The following is a 19,878-nucleotide window of genomic DNA, read 5'->3' as shown; positions in this document are numbered from 1 at the left end:
AATTAATTTTCCTTTGAGTGTGAGGAGCTTGATTTTGTTGCTTCCAAAAGGCATGCTGCACAGTCCATTTATTTACTCAGGCATTTCCTGAGTGATCTATACTGCAGAATGGCCTTCTGTTTCTGTTTTTTTCTGGACAGGGTTATTTTTAAGTAGTTACCACCTCCATCTCCGCAGCCCCTAAGGGCATCAGCTGGCCAGCACCAGCTTCAGCACTTCTTAGAGAAAGAGCCTTGGTTTTGCAGTGGGTAAAACCTGGATATTAGCAATCGAGGAAAAATATCTTCTTAGAAAGATCCCAACTCCTACAAGAATATCAGCTTGTGTTTAAAGTAAAACAGGATATTTAAAACCAAAACAGCTAGGAAATCAGGATCTTTGGAGTGCCACAGTACATTACACGGACTTGATTTTCCATCTGTATTTTACAATGGTATATCTCAATTTAAGTGCTTTGGCAGTAAATTAAGACAAAACTGGAACAACAATGTCAATTCTGATCAGGAAGAATTTTCTCCTTGGTTACCCAAGTGTAATTCAAATAAAAAAGTATAATCGCTATAAGAAACAACATAATTTTTAAAGCTATTCTGTAGTTTATAATCTGTTTCTACAGAAGATAAAGGTCAGTCTAGATGTAGGTGACCTAACAGTCAAAGTTCTCTCCATTTGTTTTATAAATTCCAACTGGCCTATTTGATTACATTAGCATTAGATCTCAAACTGATTCCTGGAGTTCCTTACTGGGGCTACTTCTCTGTCCTGAAGCAAAGTGTGGATTATACAATATAGTAGTTTGCCTAGGTTTCAGTTCTAGTTAACTTTTGTATCTTCTGTTGCACACAGGGATTCCAGTATTAAACTAAGTACACAGTTTCTGCTTTCTCTAATGCCATTTTAAATGGATAATTTTCAAAGCTCCTGGACATGAATTATATCTTTTAGGGGGAAGGGAGAGGCAAGAGGGTTTTGTAGCCTCAGTAATGCAGTGGAGCATCTGCTAAAAATGCTAAAAAGCAAGGAAGATTCAAGTTCCATTTTGTCTCTTATCTAAAAATCTATGACATGAGAGCAGCAAGCGGGGTTAGCAGAGAAATGGGGCTGTGTGAACCAAACCTCCCTGCCGTTAGTCCTTGAGCAGATGATGGAGAGGGGCAGAAAGGCACCCCTCACGCCCCTGGCTCAGCGTGCTCAGAGCTGCACTGAGCGCTGCACACCACTGCAGCCTGGGAGCCTGAGCTGCTTGGGTTTTTGCTTTTTTTTGGGTTTTTTTTATTCCCTCTAAAAAGTTTTCAGGAAGTCTGGGGGAGGGGCAATGCCGTTTCTTTTTTGTTATAATGGGCCCCTTTGTGGAGATGGAAGAGATCTGTGTGCCTGTGGTGCGCACGCTTCCCAGTGATTCCCAGAGTAACTTCCCGGGGCTCCCTAAAAAGCGCAGGGCCCCTGCGGTGAGGGAAGAAGGGGAGGGGGCTGCTCCAGGATGGAGCTGATGGTACTGCTCAATGCTCTGGTTACTCGCTTGCTCTTTATATTACACTCTGTCATCGGGGTCTGGAGAGTGACTGCGGTGAAGAAAGAACCCAAGTACTGGCTTCTGGCACTGCTCAATCTTCTTCTGTGCCTGGAGACAGGGCTTACCCTCAAGTTTAAGCAAGGCAGAGGCTACAAATGGTGAGCATATCCCGCGGCTCTGACGAGCGTCTCTTGCTTCTTTGCATGTACTACGCCGCAGACGCGAGGCTGATTTTGAGCGGCTGCTGCCCGAGAGCGGCACTGCCCTCGCTTTGCTTCTGCAAGGCTTTCAGGGGTTGCCTTTTCTCCCCTGCTGCACCTGGGGATGTGTGTGTGGTGGGGGGGAGGAACCTGGTTAAGTCCTGGCTAGTCCATTGCCAAAGCCAGAGGGCTTTCAGGTGGGGAAGTTTTGAAGCAAACTACTTGGGAACCACTCTCTGTATAGCTCAGTGCGTGTATACATACTAACAACTGAAAAATGTGGGAAACGTAGCTGCAGGAGAGGTACACTTCCTTCCCTGGGGCTGCATTCCCTATACCTGCTGTTTCTGACGGTGCTAACACCACATGAATGTATGAATCAAAACTCAGAGGCAAATAAAAGATGAGCAGCAACAACTCTTGCAATACAGCAAGAGTGGCCTGATTATTTGGATTTGAGAGGCTATTCCAGAGGGGAAGTTTCACGCATGAAAGGCTGCCTGAGAAATGAACAAAAAAAGTTAGTCATAGCAGAGTTTGCCTAAGCACACGGCTTTTACATGCCTTTAAAGAACTGCTGCAGTCATCTACAGCTCATAAGCACTCAGCCAAAACAAACACTCTGTAGAAAGGAAGTGGTCATGTAACTAATTGTCAAGATTTCACTAGGACCTATATTTAAAACTGAAACTGCAGACAGGCCCTGGGACAAACCCAGGATCAAACAATAAATTATTAATAAAAAAGAACCAGAGTATTCCAATGATCTTAAATTTCTGCCCAGTGCAACCTGTCAAACTCATTTTAATAAGCAGTGTTGTGTGACACTTTATACAAGTGTTCCATGCTCTAAATCTGAATGTAATAAAATCTGTGATAAAGTCTGGGACACAGGAAAATTTAACAATGGCAGAGCTCCAAATGTACAGTTATGAGACAAAGGCAGATTGAGCAGATCCGATTCACTAGAGAGGAGACAGCAGCAGAGTTTTCATGAAGGAACTCTTGCTATGGCAGCTTTTGGAAATTCCAAAGCAAAATAGCTATGGAAAGCAAGATCCATTTTAGATGATGAATACATGTGCTGTAAGGGCTAAATTTAGCTAGAAGGAAATTCTGAAAGCAGATGTGTTCCAACACTTTAAAATACGTTTATAGGTAAGAACTGTAGACAAATGGCCAGCATCTATTTCCATTAGGATAACTCTGCTCCACTGGAAAACACTCATATTCAGAACAAACACATTTTTAGAAAACACATCCACAGATGGTCACTGATCCAAGCAATGGGCAGACTGTGCCACAGGACTCTCCTGTTTCCAGGAGCCTCATATTCTCTCCATTCATTATTGACAAAATACTCACTTCACCAGCACAAGGATTTAAATGGCACATGGGGAGAAAACAGTATTACTGTGGGCCTGGCCACTTAACACTTCCTCTACATTGCTCCTTCTGAAATAAAGGCAGGGTTAAAGCCCCTGTAGTCTCTTGGCCTGACGTGTTATCATTAGCTCAGCATTGCTGACCTGCCAGCTGGATAGATTTTTCATGTGCTATATAAAAATATTAAAAATATAAAAAAAATCTACAGGAAATACTACAAAGTATGTTATTTCTCCCATTTGAATGAGGCGTATTCTCAAAAAAAAATCCAACCCAAACAAAAAACAAAACAACCCTCCAAAAAGCCCCAAAACCCAACAAAAACAAACCCACTAAAAATGCAACAACAAAAAAATAACAACCCCAAAAAAACCCAAAAAAGAAACCCAACCCCATCCTAGACTACAGCACCACAAAATCACTTTTTAAAACAGAAAGCAAAAAACCCCACTGCCTAAACAGACAGCACACCCTCACCCTCAAAAAGAATCAGAATCCCCCACCAAAAAAGCCCCAGACAAACATACACACACAAAAACCCCAATCCCCCAAAACCCCAAAATGTACAATCCAGAACTATTTTAGAAAGAATTGTTTGAAATATTTCAGAGCCACTCAGCAGCCCACTAATTTTCCCAAGCAGCAATTTCTTTTCCTTTTCCTCAATACTTAATCTCCACTGGAAAAGTCAGGGTTACAAAAATTAAGGTACACTCAGGGTAGGAACAAACAATAAATGCAACAACATTTGACCAAACCATTGCTGTGTTTACATACTTGTAAGCAATTTAAATTCACTGCAGGATGTGCCAATGACAGGATGGAAGCAAGCAAGCATCCCTAGTTTGACTCCACTGCTCTGTCCTGGGCCATTACATATATGTGATACAAAGGCTGCTGTGCACCTCAACAGCATTGCCCTTATGCTCACTCCACACTATAGCAGAACTAGATGGAACATGAGTGGCATTTGACCTCATTCCCACTTTTAAATTATGGGAATTAATAATAATAATAATAATAAATAATAATAGATAATCAACAACCCCCAAAAGACCTGTTCTGTGTTTAGTAAGAAAACATCAGTAACCCTCACAGAAGTCAGTGCTTGCAGAAGGAGTAGTGGAACCTCTCTACCACTTCCAAGTAAACTCACCTGAAGAAGCTGAATAAAGCTTCACCATCATAGGCTGTATAGAAGACTGTCAGGGAGAAAAGAACTAGAGACAGAAACCCTAAAGAATTATGCAACTGCCAGCAAAAATGGGGAAACAAGGCCAAGACCCATTTTCATAAACCATTTTAGCCTGCAGTGAAAGACCTACTGAAGAAATTATTGTTTTAGGCAAACTGATGCTATTTCTACCTTCACTGTGTCAGTGCACAGGGTTCTGATCAACAGCCTTTATCCCCACATCACTCAGTGAAGGGACTCAATGTATTAATTCACCTTTCAGGAAATCAGAAAAAGCATGTTAGGTAGAGGGTTTTTTTAATTTTAAGTACAGAGAATGCTGTGATGGAAGTGCAAGCAGCAAAGTGTCTTTGGTTATTAACAAGGGATCTTAAACTTCCATATATGATCTTAGATGGAGGTATAATAAACCTGTGATTCATAATACTGATAGCATGAAGAATTTGGAAAGAGTATCAACTCTTATTTGCAGTTATCCTATTTCTTAATAAACCATATGGTAGGAGGCACAAGATAATTCTCAATGCAGATAATGATAGGTATATGATATTTACAATGCGATATAATAATAAACTGTCTTCTATTTTCTTCCACAGGTTTTCACCAGCAATATTTTTATATCTGATTTGCACAGTACCATCACTATGGCTACTCGAAATCCATCACGGAACTCAGGTATTTGTTATGAGACAAGATGGACTAATTCGAAATTGGTGCATTATTTGATGGGTTGGATTTGGGCATACAGACAGAAACCTGGCAGGTCTGTATTTTATACTGGTGGGTCTCCCAACCCAGCTACAGCTAAGACTATGACTACTGCATTTTCCCAGCTAAAATTGAGACCATTTATTTGCATTTGTCTGGGGAACAGAGGACTAGAAATCTGAAAGACAGCCTTTCACCCCCAGTTTACCAGGCTGAATCTTCATGAGGATGGTGAAAGAATTTAATTGCTTTAGAGGCCTTTGTAAAATAAAGTATGAGTTTCACAGCCCTTACAGGCAGATACCACAAATCCAAGCAAGCCAAAATTGAGACAGGTATCACTGAAAGAGGTCTTCAACTCAAATTGCCGCATGCCTCCTTGAACCTAGGAGAATACTCACAGATTACAACTGCAGAGAGCTGGCATGGTAATTTGTCTGTCAATGTTTACATCCTTTCTTTGTGCTGTATAGTAATCTAGGATGGGGTGTCTGGATTTAAATCCAGGACTAAAACACATGGTAACATTATTAAGGCAATTGTTCTTTTGACAGATGGAGCCAGTTAGGGCCAGAGCAGAGCCAGTTTAGCTCAGCAGCTCATGTTGTATGAAGCACCTCCTCATAGGCTGCTTTCAAGCCCCTGTAGCACTTCCATGTAGTGAGAAGGGAATTCTGTCTCTCCCAGAATTTGCACATATGCAGTACCTTACATCCACAACAGAAAAGGGCCTGATAGAAACAGGAGCAAAAATAACAGAAAAAAACCCACATAAATTAGACTAAGAAGACCTAGTGCTTCATTTTCTGCTTTGAAACATTGTTACAACCCACAGAAGCATAATCAAATATTCAAAATTGTGTTTACACTGAAAATGCCTGAGGCTTTTTCTAAGTACAGCAGCAGGAATTTATTGTCTTCTTGTTTTGCCAGATCTCCTTAAACAGTCAGAGACAGGTAATGTGGATATTGAGAACATTTGTCATAGTTAAATCTCATCCAAGAAACAGGCTAATTCTGTAGTCAAAGGCAGCAGTTTATTTCCCAAAATGATGTTAGAACATGGCATACTTTGTTCTTATTGATATACTGCTACTGTGAATTAAAGAGGGAGTATATCAAGTTAACAGCTTAGTTTATACCTGGAGAGACAGGATAGAGAGTTCTGGAAATACACAATATAACAGATTCAAAACCAGTATGTCCAGAAGGGCAGCAGCCCTCCTAATAATCTCAAACACAGTACCCAGACTAGTACTATTCCTGATACTAAGGTATTGCTGGGAATTTCCTTATTAAAATACTAACAGAACAGGTGATTATGCAGTTGCTAAATTCACGCATTTAATATATGTACTACAAAAACAGTTTGTGGTCTTTGAGGCAGTAGAACTTTGATCTCATGTTTAACACAAAAAATCAACTGCTTAAGTTGGTGCTGTTATTTGAGGTGAGTGCTAATATGCAGCGTCTCTTCCTGAAGACAGAGGCAATTCTGCCTAAGTACTGCAGAACTGGACATAAGTAATACCATTCATATATCAACAGTGAAATACTCTCTGCATAGGAACTATTGGTTTGTAGTGAAGTATTTGGGGATGAAATACACGTCTGGGAGAAACCATAAAGTAAACTGAACTGTACTGAGTGAAAAAGTTGCTGTCTGCAGAATGGTGGCAAGAAAATTAAAACCATTTGATCCATTAAAAAAAAAACCCTAAGCATTATTAAAAAAGTATGAGATCTCAGATAAAAAAATCCTGTTACCTTTTCAACTCTGTCACGTAGCTGTGACAGAAAGTTATAACTGACCACCTTTTGCAGGGCTTACCTGACTACCTGTGATGAGTGAGCATAGGCTTCCCAGTCAATAAGATATTGATAGATAGATAGATATTTGGCAAATATTTCATTTTTAAGCACCTTAACTTGAATATTCATTACTTCCTTAAAATGTCAGTGCCTGTTCCCTTAGCCTCATTCTGAGGTGGGATTCTCTTATCAGCTAAAATTCTAGTATATCACTCTCCTAGAAGAGATCTTACATCTTTCACCTTTTCTCTTCCTTCCCATACCTGTTATCGTCCTCGATTTGGAAATCAGGTTAAGCAGTCTTTTCTCCCTGTTTTAATTTTCAGCTGTCCTACACCACCAAAAGGAGCAGTCAAGGTTGCTTTGCATTTCTGACATCATACATGTTGCCATAGCAATGGCCACTCTGTTTCCAGCCAATCACAGAGAACAAAAGGGGTACCTGTTGCTTGGCAGAGGGCCTGCTTCAGGGAACAGCTAGTCTCTCCCATGCCATACTCAGACTGCCAGCCATACATTAATAGGATGCAGGGTACTCTGCCTTTGTATTCAAGTACCAGTTTCACTATTTCAGTGCTGGACCCATTGTGAAAGGTTTTAGCTAACCTTGAGAATAAGGGATTGTGAATAACACACAAACAGAAACTTGCTGAATTAGCTCAGTTTCAGGTGTACCCCATGCACTGATAGCAAGCTCTTTGCAGGCCATATATTAGGACAACACTATGTCATGAAACAGAATTTCTGGTTTGATTAGGTATTTTATGAATCAGACAAATGTAAGCTTCATGTTGAAGAAAAAATGAAGTAAACCAAGCTAGAGTATATGCAAAATGTGTACAATTTCTTTCTGTTTTTTTTTTCATGGTTAAAAGACTTAGGCATTTTTGTTTAGCTATGCACAAAGTCTTGGTACCCAGGAGTAACCGAGGTAAACCAAATTTATCAGCTGCCTGTGAAATTTAGCATTTTTCCTTGCCACATTCCCCTTAAGTCACTGCACATATATAATTGGCTAGGCAAATATGCCTGGCACCAGCAGTCCTATTTATATGCATATACACGATGAAAATAAAGGCTCTTCTCCAAACTTCCAAGTGAATCACCACCACAATCACCACTTAATAAATATTCAGAGAGAAACAAACCAAAACTAGATATGAACATACTTAAATTAAAAATCAGGAGCCTACTTAAACGACTGGCTTTGCAGTGCAGTTTTCCATTTCCTGTCTACATGCAGTTGAGAAGAGATATGGATCCGGTCCTGAGGAGTGCCATTCAGTCAGAGTTCATGGAGCCTTGCACTGAAACAGTAACTCTGCCCCCCTCCCTGCTCAGCTTGAGTAGTTACAAAAGCTATGTGCAAGGAAACTGCAAAAGATGCTGATGAAGTGAATTAATTTTCTTAAAGAAATATTCCCCACACCTTTGTGCCACTAGGATGGAAAGGGGGGGGCAGAAGAAAAGGGAAAAACTAAACAACTGAAAGAGCCCTCTGCCCCCTTGCAAGCCTCATGTACACTGTGGCATGCTTTCTTCCACCTCTGTCCAGTGCTGCGAGTTGGTGATTCCGGCACCTCCTCTGCCCTTTGCAGAGGTTATACAGACCAACTGTGAGAGCTATCTGCTCTCTGTTGTTGTCACAGGAGAGCTATGGCATCTGCTAAACAGCAAACATGCACTTTGGAACCCACACAGTAAAACTGCTACAGGCTCCTATTTCACTCCTGTCTTTCAGACTCCCAATTTACTTGTTGGGAATTCTCACAGTGTCTGAGAAGGGATGTTCACCATCATACACATACACATACAGCAAAGAGCTTGCCCTACATGGGTCCTGCCTCAAATTTGGCAGATTCATCCCTGAGAAATGGGGCTTTAAAAAACGAACAAGAAATCTCCAAATTCTGATGTGATATTTAATGCAAATTCATGGGTCACTTCCTTTTACCTATGCAACACCAGGCAGGGGTGCAGAGGAGTGAGCTCAAATGCAGACCAAAGGCTGTCAAAGTGAATTAGGCTTCCTCCTCCAGCACAAGTTAATAACCCATTTGCTCTACCCAGACAATTTGTTTCAAGGTAGATATTAACTTCTTAGTATTCTGGGGTGGTTATGCCAGTTACACAGTTTATGGTTTCCTCAGCCAACTGTGTCACACTGCCTGTGGGGCTTACTCAGAAAGGCTTTGACCTCAGGGGTGGCCTCCATAGGCTTTAGAATTGTCTACAGGCAACAGACAGATATTCCTCCAGAGCACCAGTTAAGTTTGTTTCTGAAACATCTTCTGAACAAGCTGTTCTGTCTCTCTCCTTTGGTTAAGGGGCTAACCAAGTGAGATAAGCCCCACAGGGTTCTAGCCCAGCAGAGTAGCAGCCCCTCAGCTCACTCCTTCCATGTCCAGAACATTAGACCTTCCTCTTCCGCATGGAAATATCATCATCCTTACATCTGTATGAAGACCTTTCAAAGCTTTCACACCCACAATCCAAAGGTGGCAAGCATTCCATTTAAGAGCCTTTACCTCCAATTACAAAAGCAAAAAAGCCTGACTTTTTTTTTCCACCAGATTTTTCAGACCATGGGAACTTGCTCCATTTTTTTATGACAAGAGGCAGCATTTACCCAGATACTGAGCAACATTATCAGGGAACAAATAAAGCATCAAAGTAGAATCTGAAATTTGCTAGAATGTAACATTTGCTGGAAAATGTTGCCTTTATATTGGCAGGCATTATGCTGAACAGAGCTACTCAGTATGCACTAGAACACATTCCGATTGTTGCATAAAATCACTCTCCATGCAATAAAATGGTGGGGGGCCCAGTGGAGAAATGCAAATCATGTGTTCTCTGGCACAAATAGGACAGGATAAAAGTCTTTAATAACAGCATGGTTTGATTTTCTAATTATCCCCTTTTATTACAATGCAAAGAGATGTTAAGGGATTGCTATGAAGATAGAATTTTAGAACCTTACCCCAGTTACTCCAGAGTCAGCCTTGCGTGTGAACTGAGAAGGGCAGTGCGGTGCTACAGACCTACTGGTTTACTGCTGTTGAGGTAACAGTATGTTTTAGCCAACATCCTATTTCCCAGAGCACTGGGTACTTGGAGAAAGCAAAAATACCTGTTTTTTCTCTACAGGGGTAGGCAACACCACAGATTCATTTTTCTTAATTATTCCTGTATCTCACCTCTCACATAATGAACCTCCTTGCAGAATAAGACACATCTTATTTGGGGGGGGGGGGGGAAGGGAGTACGGAGGAGGGGAGGTGGGTTTGGGGGAGAAGTGGTGGTGCATGGGTGTGTATGGGATGACAAAGAATGCAATCCAAATATCCCACCCCTACTCTATTCATTGCAGCCTAGATATATATTAGATATAGTTAAGATGTATACTAGTTATATACTAGATAGATTCAAGCCTGAATATAGAGACTGACCGGGACCATAAACCAGCAGACGACCATGACCAACTCTTAACCCTATTTCAGTTTTTTATCTAGACTGAGACTATGTAAGAAACTCAATAGCCTGCTCAGGAGAGCTGCAGGCAGATCATATTCAAAGAATGCCATCTTAACAGCACAGAGATGTCATCAGTCCTTGAATTTACATCCTCTTCTACAGTAAAATCTTACACTTGCTCAGGGACCTAACATCTCTTCTGTCCTCATGAGAGGAATCCTTCCCTTCTGAACAAGAGGGGAACTATATTCAGGGTGAGCATCCACCTTTGCAAATACTGGCTGAATTTCACAAATGAACCTTCTACAGTTCAGCAAAACAGGACTCTCTCAGCCACAGAGTGCATCTGCTCCTGTATGGGATGTTTATGCATGTGTGATGTTTTTATTCACAACAGTACTGCAGTAATGAGCCTGGAGCAGTTCAGGTGAATATCAGCAACCAAGACTTCAATCAATCCAGAGACAGCAGTCACGGAAGTGAGGGAACAGATCACCACATCATTCAAACGGTGGGACAACTTTTCCTATTCCTAGTTAAGATCTTATGATAATTAGAGCAATTGGAGACGACTTGTTGTGTTTATTTGATCAGTCTCCTCATGCAGTGAGGGACACTAAAAAAACAAGCAAAAGAGAATCGTTTCAGAAAACCATATGTGAAAATGATGTACAGTGTGCTTCATGCTAACTACTGTTTGTAGAGCTAGTCTCTGTGTGAAGTGGTGACTCTCCTACCATTATGCTCCAAATCTCAGGAACTTTAAAATTTAGACATTCCGAAAGTCTCTGGATCATGGTTCTGCAAAGGATAATGCTCAGCTCGCTGAAAAATGAGAACAGAAAGAGCAGTACTCAAAGAAAGACTTGCTATTCATTACCCAAAGTTTGTATTAACATGTCTTCTTCAAATTATGCCTACCACATAAAAATTATTTGCTCTAATACGATGTAAAGGAGAGCAAAAGCAGGCTTAAGGATGAATAACAGGCTCTGAAGGTTATCTATAATGTCAGTCTCCTGAAGATACAGTATCTTCTTATTGTCTTTTAAACAGGCTAAAGTCTTTGTGAATCAGCTCTCCACAATCTGTGAGACTGTTTGGACACTGGCCCTACACCAGACTTTTTTACTGCTACTAGTAGTTGGGAGATGGCTTCTCCCTATTGGAGTTGAAATCACCCGGGATCAATTGTCTCAGCTGCTTCTCATGTTTGTGGGAACAGCAGCAGATATACTTGAATTTGCTAGTGAAACTTTGGACATTGAAGACGTTAGGTAAGGATTATTTGCTGACGTTAATAATTTGTATATTGCGAGATATTTGTTTTGTATAAAGATCTGTTTGTGCACTCCTCAGTGTTCAGACTGGTTGACCTGTTATTTCCCACAGTTAACAGGAGGCTACATTCAAGGCTGTGTTTTCCTGCTCTCACCTTTCCCTCTGTAAAGGACCTAACAATCCTAAGAGCTTTGTTAGGGATTATTCTTCTGTTGCCAGCAGAGAAACATATCATCCATCACAATAGAAGGGTACAAAGAGCCAAACAACTAGCTTAACTCCCATGCAGCGCCAGTTCTTACAGCTACAGGAGCTGAAATGCTGGATACACAGTAAGCCTCTTACAGGTTAATGAATTGTTTTAGACTAGCAAGGAAGCAACTGGACTTTGCTTTAGTGATTCATTATCCAAGTTGATTCTTTGATTATCTCATTTGTACTTCATGATAGAATGACAAAGTGTTCAAAGATAAAGAAGAAAGGGAGTGGCATAGTCTGATGTGAATTTTCAACACTGTGATCTCCCCCAGAGGATGTAAGCTCATCTCCTCACAGCAGTGAGAGATGAGCTATGAACATTTATCATAAAGAAAAAAAAAATCACAGAAGAGTTTCATCCTCTTTTACATATGTACTATTATATATATTTATATTGAATAAAAGGTTTTAAAGCAGGAAAAGAGGTCCTTCCCACTTGGCAGAGAAGCTTCAGGCTTGCAAGGAATGTATAATCACTACAATACCTCCTCTTTGAGCCAGAGAGTCTATTTCCATATGCTTATCATTATAATCTTAACATCAGCTATTTAATGTAATCACACAACTGGAACATGTAGCCTGAACAGCAAAAGTTCCATGCCAAAAAGTGCCTCTGTTTTCCTTAGTCTTACCAATAATCAACCGCTGTTTTGCTCAACTACCCTTTTAATGATATTCCAAATACTACAGGAAACATTTTTGTTATCACATAAGGAAACTTCATCTTCACTGTTATCACTTCTTTCCTTTCCCATAGGAAGAATTATGCTCTCATAAATGCAATTCTTGCTGTATGGACGTGGAGTATGTTACAGTTTCCACTTGATCTTGCAGGTTAGTTCTTGCACATAGATAAGAGAACAAATGCTTAAGGTTTTTGCTGGCATGTCTTGTGGCTGTACACATGCTACAGGCTACACCAAGGACTTCTGGTGGAGAGCAATTTATATGACAATGATGGCTTTTGAAGTATGTCTATTGTGGTTTCATTGCAGGAAACACTTGTTTCTGGCTGACCTCTGATCTCCCCGATAAAACTCCACTTCCAGAAAAAAATGGATTGCAATATTCTATTAAACATCTGCTCCAGTTGCCTGTTACTGCCTTAAACTTCTTCATGCAAGCTCTTGAGTTAGATCTAGCCTATTATAGATCAAATCTGGGTAGGTTACTAGACCCTGTGGAGATACAGGCAATTGTTAACTACAGGGAACAGCACAGCCAAGAAAATAGATGTTATCATAGGAGAAACTACTTATTCACAGGGAACATAAAGGACTATATAATGTTGGAACTGTACACTCTTATCTTAAAGGGCCCAGCATTCAGCCAGTTTGAGTTTGGATTTGTCTCTAGGCAGAAAAGGCTTCCCTATATCCAAGAAGTATCACGAACGTTACCTCAATCATCATCTCTTCCAACCACTTTAGCCTCCAATCACTACAAGTTTGCAACTCAACTATACCAGTCCAAAGATACATTGTCCTCACTAGCATCATACATAAAAATGCACACTAGGCTGACACACTAACTAGAATAATAAATGAATAAAATAATACTGGAATAATTGTTCTAGGAGTTTTTCATTAGCCTTCTGTTCATGGACAGCACTAGGCTTTGTTTTCAACACTGGTGTTACAAAAATATTTCAGCATTTCAGCTCATCTGCTCACCTCCCAGAAAAAAGAATAATGATGCAACCACATTTCAGATATATCACAGCTAAAATTCCTGTTACTAGAATATATAGTCTGTTAAAGACATGTAATACTTAGGTTTAGAAGACTTCATATACATCACCTCTACACAAATAAATTTAAACAGTGTTTAAACAATCTTAGTATTAATTTAAGTGAAGTAACCCCTTGTACTGTGCATTTCTTTTTTCCTCTGGCTACTGCTTTTGTGCTGATATACCAGTTAAAAATCAAACTATTGGTCACATATTACCCTGATATTTACTATGGTTTCAGTTTATCTTGGGTAGCTTATACAGTTGTACAGATAGTACTTTTTATTCAAGTGTCAGAATATTTACTCACAACATGAAGTAAAATTGAAGTTCTTAGGCACTGACTGATTAAACAGTGCAGTTAGGACTATTAAACAGCAGCAGTGCAAAAACATATTAACAAATTAGCTGCTGCTGAAGCTTTGCCTAATGGATTTAGAAAATTTCTACATTCTACAGCTAATTTTCCACTCAAGGCTCATCTTCTTCCCCCTTCCCTTCCCCTCAGTGTTCACTCAAACAATAGAATTATTTTGTTGAGCTGAAATATTTGGCAGTTGTTACTGCATCACAAGTAGCTATGATTTTTAAACTAATGAAAACCCACTGCCTGAGACACATTAGTTAAGATACATGCATTTTCATAAGAGTCAGCCATACTCACCACACAGACACTCTTCTGATAATCATTCTCTAGAGGCCATGTCACAAAGAGCATTCTAGCCCACCACCACTTTTATAGTCAAGGGGAACACATTCATGTGGGCAATTTTACACCCAGAAGGCTAAGAATGAGTAACTGTGGCTCAGTTCTTCTATGGCAGGCAGTGACTACAGTTTCTTCGTATTCATAATACTTGATATTACCCTGCACTGACATGACTTATTCTTACTATGACACATGAAAAAGGCAATGGCTATCTAGTGACTTCAAAATCCAAGGTCTTAAACAGCCTGCAACAAATCAAAGTTCTGTAGCTCAGGCTATTTCAATTCAGCATGGTAGTTTGTTGGGTTTTTTTTCTTAAAGATATATATTAGCCTAATATGTTGACTTAACAGAAAAATGCCTGGAAAAGTTGTTACAGAATGATTAGGTGATCTACTTTTGTTTAATGTTTTAAAGTGTTTAAATGCTGATAGCTTAGTGGGATAGAAAAGGGGAAGCAGGTTTAGTCGGGATAGAACAGGGGAAGCAGGTTTAGTCGTGTTTGGCAGACCACGTAAGTATCTGCTTAAGATAAGCTTGGTGTGTTTTGCTGAAACAGATTCCAGAAATTGGATATGCTTTACATTGAACTGTTCATAGTTGATTGCATTTACTTCCCTTTAGGCCAACCCTGGCTCAATTTTAAGAAGTTGCTTTAACATAACTGTGTTTTATTTCCAGTACAGCATTTTGGCTGCAAACCAACTGCATCAACTCGGCGGATGCCCAGCCTGCTGCTGTGCAGGTACAGTGCAGAACTGTGGAACATTGGGGTCAGCCTTTTCATACAGGATGGTCCCTTCTTCATTGTACGTTCAATCCTGATGGGCCACTTCAGAATATTCAATCAGATGCTGGTGTTTTTTACAGCTAAGAATATCTTAGTTGTGACTCTACAATTGTATCGTTTGGCAGTGATAACATTAGACTTCCGTGCTACCATTCTGCAGAAGAGCAGGAAAGGAGAAGTCAGCTGTTGCCCATGCGAGCCTTATAAAACTAGTACTCATGCTACTGTTGATCAAGATACCGAAATGAAAGAGCTTGTTGCTTTTCCTCCAAAAGAGGAAACCCAAGATCCATCAGAAGATAAGTAGCACAGTTATTGACTTGAAAGAGGTTGCATTTCCCACAGCTTCTTCAGAAGGGCTTAGCCTATTTCTGTGAACAAATATGCCTTCAGTCCGTAGGTCATCTCTTCCACTAAGAGATCAATAATTTCTTCTAAATTGTAGGGGAAAATTCTGAAGCAAACTCATAGAAATGGGCCTTTTTTTTCTTCTTTTTTTTTTAATCCATTTGCATGGTGGGTTTTGACTAGTTCCCTAATATGTTATCCAGAGGTATTTTGTAGCCATAGTTTGTACTAGCAAGAAAGGTCTGACACACTAACAAAGTCTGTTATTTTTGGTGGCACTGTGCTAACATATGTACTTGCATGTATTTGTGTAGAGGGACAAGTCTAACCATTATGGGAAGTACAGAATCACTTAGCTCTACTTGAATGGTCTGGCTATAACTAGAGTGTGATGAACAATATGTTCACCACGTATGGGAGCATCTTCAGGAGCGACAGCTGGGCAGACATGCAAGTGAAGGGAGATGATAGATTTCTACTGCTACTGTGACATCTAAACATTGCTCATTCAAGAAATTTAAGCAAATCTTTGTCAAATGTTACCTCATCCTTGCCTGGATTCAATTAAGAACTATGCAGCACCATTACACTGCATACACAGGACTCTTAGGACCTGCATGGTCTGAGTAACCCAAACCTCGCAACTACAGAACACACAAAAAAGCAGCCCTACAGATCATTAGAAGACTACAGCATTTGTCTCAGGCATTTTCTAAAGAGGTACTTGCTTTCTGTTCTCATCAATTAGAACACCACAACTCCCCCCCCCCAAAAAAGAAGATCAACACCCAAAATGTTTGTAAAGACTTTTATACTTTTTCCCCAGTTCACTGTGGCTGCAGTTGAAACAAGTTTTTAAAATGTCTCAATTTCACATGATTTTTAAACGTAGCCTGACTCAAGCATACAATTTAACTAGACAGAATACGGCAGTGCTTAAGTTTGAAAGGACAAGCTAGACAAAAGGATTCAGGCTTGTGCTTCACATTCCTTAAAGCACCACAGGGTCCCACAATAAAACTTGAGAAACTGTCTGGTCTGTTGAATGTCAAGATCCATGTTTAAGAAATGGCTGATAATTACTGATTTACTACTTTCACATTTGCAGTGAACAACATAGGACCAAATTAATTTCTCCCAAGGACACACTCTAAAGCAGCATAAGACCATTAACTTTGTGGAGCTTATCTTATAGAAGCTAAAAGTAACATAAGTGATTTTTGAAAAATTGCCTAAAAATACAGATTTCTGCATCCATTTTAAGAGCAATAAAAACATGACAAACATGAAGTGACCTAATTGAGATAACTTCCCTTATTAAAAAATCACAATTAAACCTTAGTTTCTAAAGCCTCAGCTATCTAAAAAGAGAATCTACTTTCAGGAATTAATAAAAGGGTTTCTGCCACCACTGCAGCAGTCATATGCTTATTTATCCATAGCCTGATAAGCAATCATATGTTTATTCTTTAAAAAAATTAACATTATTCTATCTATTAACAAAATTCTATCCCCCAAACACACGAACTGTGTTTATACTTGTGAGCTGTTACTTTTCTATGCAGGATCTGGCACTTTCATTACAGAAGAAAATGCGCAGACTAAATGAAGGAAGTCTTATATACATCACAGAATCACAGAATCCCAAGGGTTGGAAGGGACCTCAAAAGATCATCTAGTTCAACCCCGCCACAAGAGCAGGGTAACCTAGAGTACATCACACAGGAACTTGTCCAGGCGGGCCTTGAATATCTCCAATGTAGGAGACTCCACAACCCTCCTGGGCATCCTGTTCCACTGCTCATAGCCCTTTCTACCATTTAGAATTTAGTTATAATGTGCAACACCTCCTGCTTTCCTTATTTTGGGCCTTTTCCCAGCAGAAATTTACTAGAAGAATTTCAGGTCCTTTCCAACCCTCACCATTCTATGATTCTGTGATCATTTGCCATGGCATTGTGAGGTAAACATACGGAAAGTGGAATGCGACTTTATTTGGGATTTTAATTGAAGTATAGAGGTAAAAAAGCTAGAGTGTTGCTGCTGCTGAGTTGTGCTGTCTAAAACCTTTCACATTAGGGTGAATTTAGAATCAGTTAACAGAATTGCAACACATTTTCTCCTTGTTGATGCAAGGCAGGACTACTTGCATTCATTTTGAGTTTACCACTTGCTGATATAGTAATTATCCTGTTAAAAGGATCCTTTCTAATTAATTTGGAGTGTACTGAGCTTGCTAGAACATCATTTTAAATTCATCAGCACAAAAATTGCAGGATGTACTTTTTTAAACAACTGCCTACCAGATTCAGCCTGCAGCAAATGCAGGATCCCCTGGGATCAGCAATAGAGACGCTACAGCAGGAATATTTTACAGAGAACTATATTTCCTGGTCTTCAGGCTGTTCCATTTTAAACAGCACTAAAGCTTCTAATCAGATTTATGTGAGAAGAACTCAGTTCAGTGCTAGGTTGTTACCACTATATCCCATTCCTATTCACTCACAGACAAAATAAGCAGTGATTTGTATTTGGACTAGACTTGGACTTCCCTTTTCCTCCCCACTATCAGGGGTGATAAACAGATATTTAAAACCAAAAGAAAACAGTCAAACAAAACACTTGAATGGTGGGTAGTCTACCTCCCCACCTGTGTACAGAGGGAATCACACATGCCAGGTAGCAGGAGGAATGACATATAGTTCCCTCTACTTAATTGAGAAGCCTGCAAACAGCAACTAAAGAAGTCTGGTGGGTTGTATGTTTGGTCACAGTGGCAAACCCCTGTTGCAAGCCCACTTCACCTTCCTCTTGCAATTTTTTTTGAGAGGGAGGACTACAACACTGCTGTTTCCCAGCAGGCTGAGTCAGCTGAATAAGCAGCTGGGTGTGAGGAGCCATTCTCTCCTCCTGCAGCCTTCCAGAGCTTTGCACTAGGCAAGAGGCAGAGTAGATCTTGAAGATTCGCCAGCACCTGTGGTGTACCTAAAGAACAACTGATGTCGCACTTGCTGCTCAGGAAAAGCTGCAGTAAGCTTTTAGACAGAGAAAATTCAAGCCTTCAAAATAGAAGGATTTCAGAACATTACTTAACCATTATTTACTTGAGTCAGGAGAATTACATTACTAAATCTGTTCTGCAAGTACATATCTAGCCATTTACTGCTGCTTATTCTAGTTTTTCCTGCCTTGTCCCTTTAGATTATTCCATATTAAGCCTCATTAAATATTTTACTACTTGTCTTTTCCTGCGCTAAAATGCATTTCTCCTTTTCTTTGGACGTCGGCTCAAATAAGATCATAGCCCTGAGCCTGAAAAAAAACCAGAACAACCCAAAACAAACCAGCAACCCCCATTATTTTATTGCATTCCTCTTGGTATTTGTACTGTATTATATTCTCTGGGACCATGTGGAAACGGAAGAAAACATGCAATTACTTTTGAAAAATTCCAACTGTATTTCGCAAATAAAAGGCAGTTACCTCAGGCATAGCTGCCAATTTATTATGTGAGAGCTGACTGTTATATGTTCCAATTAATTACATCTTCCACATGCTGCTTGTCCTTTCCATCCTTGTAAGTTAATTACTTAGGCCAGATTCTGATGGCAGCCATTGCTTTGAAAACCCACAGCAACTGCAGTGAATTCTACTTCATTCTGGATAGGTTCACCTTTACTCACAACCTTTGTCTCCAAGTATGCCAGTCACAGTGTTAATCCCAGAGAGGATGTGTTTAATATCTTCACACAGGATGCATTTAGATACCTATATACCCCTGGCAGTGCCTAACGCATACAGCTTTTATTTCTGTTAATAGTGTGCTAGATTGCTGATGGAAACAGTCTACAGATGTCTATAAAACACTTATACAAATACCTGAACATTACAAATACCTTAAAGATCAGAGCTCTAAATACTAAGCATACAATATGCTGAATACACTGACTGAAAAAAATAAAACTTATGAGTTACATGGAATATGTTCTTTCCATGCACATTTCCTCTGTTGCATGAGACCTAGCCTCTCAAAACCAAAGTTTTTGAACAGAGCATTAGGGCAGAACACTAGCATCTAAAACTGTACAAATCTGCTTCTCCAGTTCTGTGTCAATGGAGAATAGGCAAGCCTTGAAAACAGCACATTGGATAGTCCTTGACCCCTTTCGTTTTGGGTCCAATTCTCCATCTTTTTCCATGCTGTTCTCTTACCTTCCTTGTGGAAGGAAGGAAAACAGACAATGAAAGGGGTCATGATGGCAGAAGTAGTAGAGATATTTGCCCAAGACTGGTCACTGCACCAGCAGGGAAACACAATGATTCAGACCTCTAATGACATACATACTAATGACTGAAAAAAATCACATGTGAGCTGTGTTCTGAAAACCCTTCCTGGCCCTTCAGAGGCAGCATGAGAAGAATCCTCACCAGCCAGCATTCCACCCCAGCAAGCTGCTAATACGGGAATT

General features: G+C 40.0%; 1 protein-coding gene across 1 annotated transcript; it reads left to right on the top strand.

The window, feature by feature from the left end:
• The first annotated feature begins 1,367 nt into the window (after positions 1-1,367).
• Positions 1,368-18,915, top strand: TMEM26 (transmembrane protein 26). The gene is made up of 6 exons (XM_005153659.3): positions 1,368-1,671; positions 4,891-4,969; positions 10,689-10,802; positions 11,348-11,568; positions 12,588-12,664; positions 14,953-18,915. The coding sequence occupies exons 1-6, from the start codon at positions 1,481-1,483 to the stop codon at positions 15,366-15,368; spliced, it is 1,098 nt and encodes a 365-aa protein (XP_005153716.2). The 5' UTR covers positions 1,368-1,480; the 3' UTR covers positions 15,369-18,915.
• The last annotated feature ends 963 nt before the right edge of the window (positions 18,916-19,878 follow it).

This window comes from Melopsittacus undulatus, chromosome 4 (genome assembly GCF_012275295.1).
Source record: "Melopsittacus undulatus isolate bMelUnd1 chromosome 4, bMelUnd1.mat.Z, whole genome shotgun sequence".
Taxonomy (NCBI): domain Eukaryota; kingdom Metazoa; phylum Chordata; class Aves; order Psittaciformes; family Psittaculidae; genus Melopsittacus; species Melopsittacus undulatus.
The sequence above is the reverse complement of the archived record's forward strand: the minus strand, read 5'-3'. Positions and strand labels throughout refer to the sequence as shown.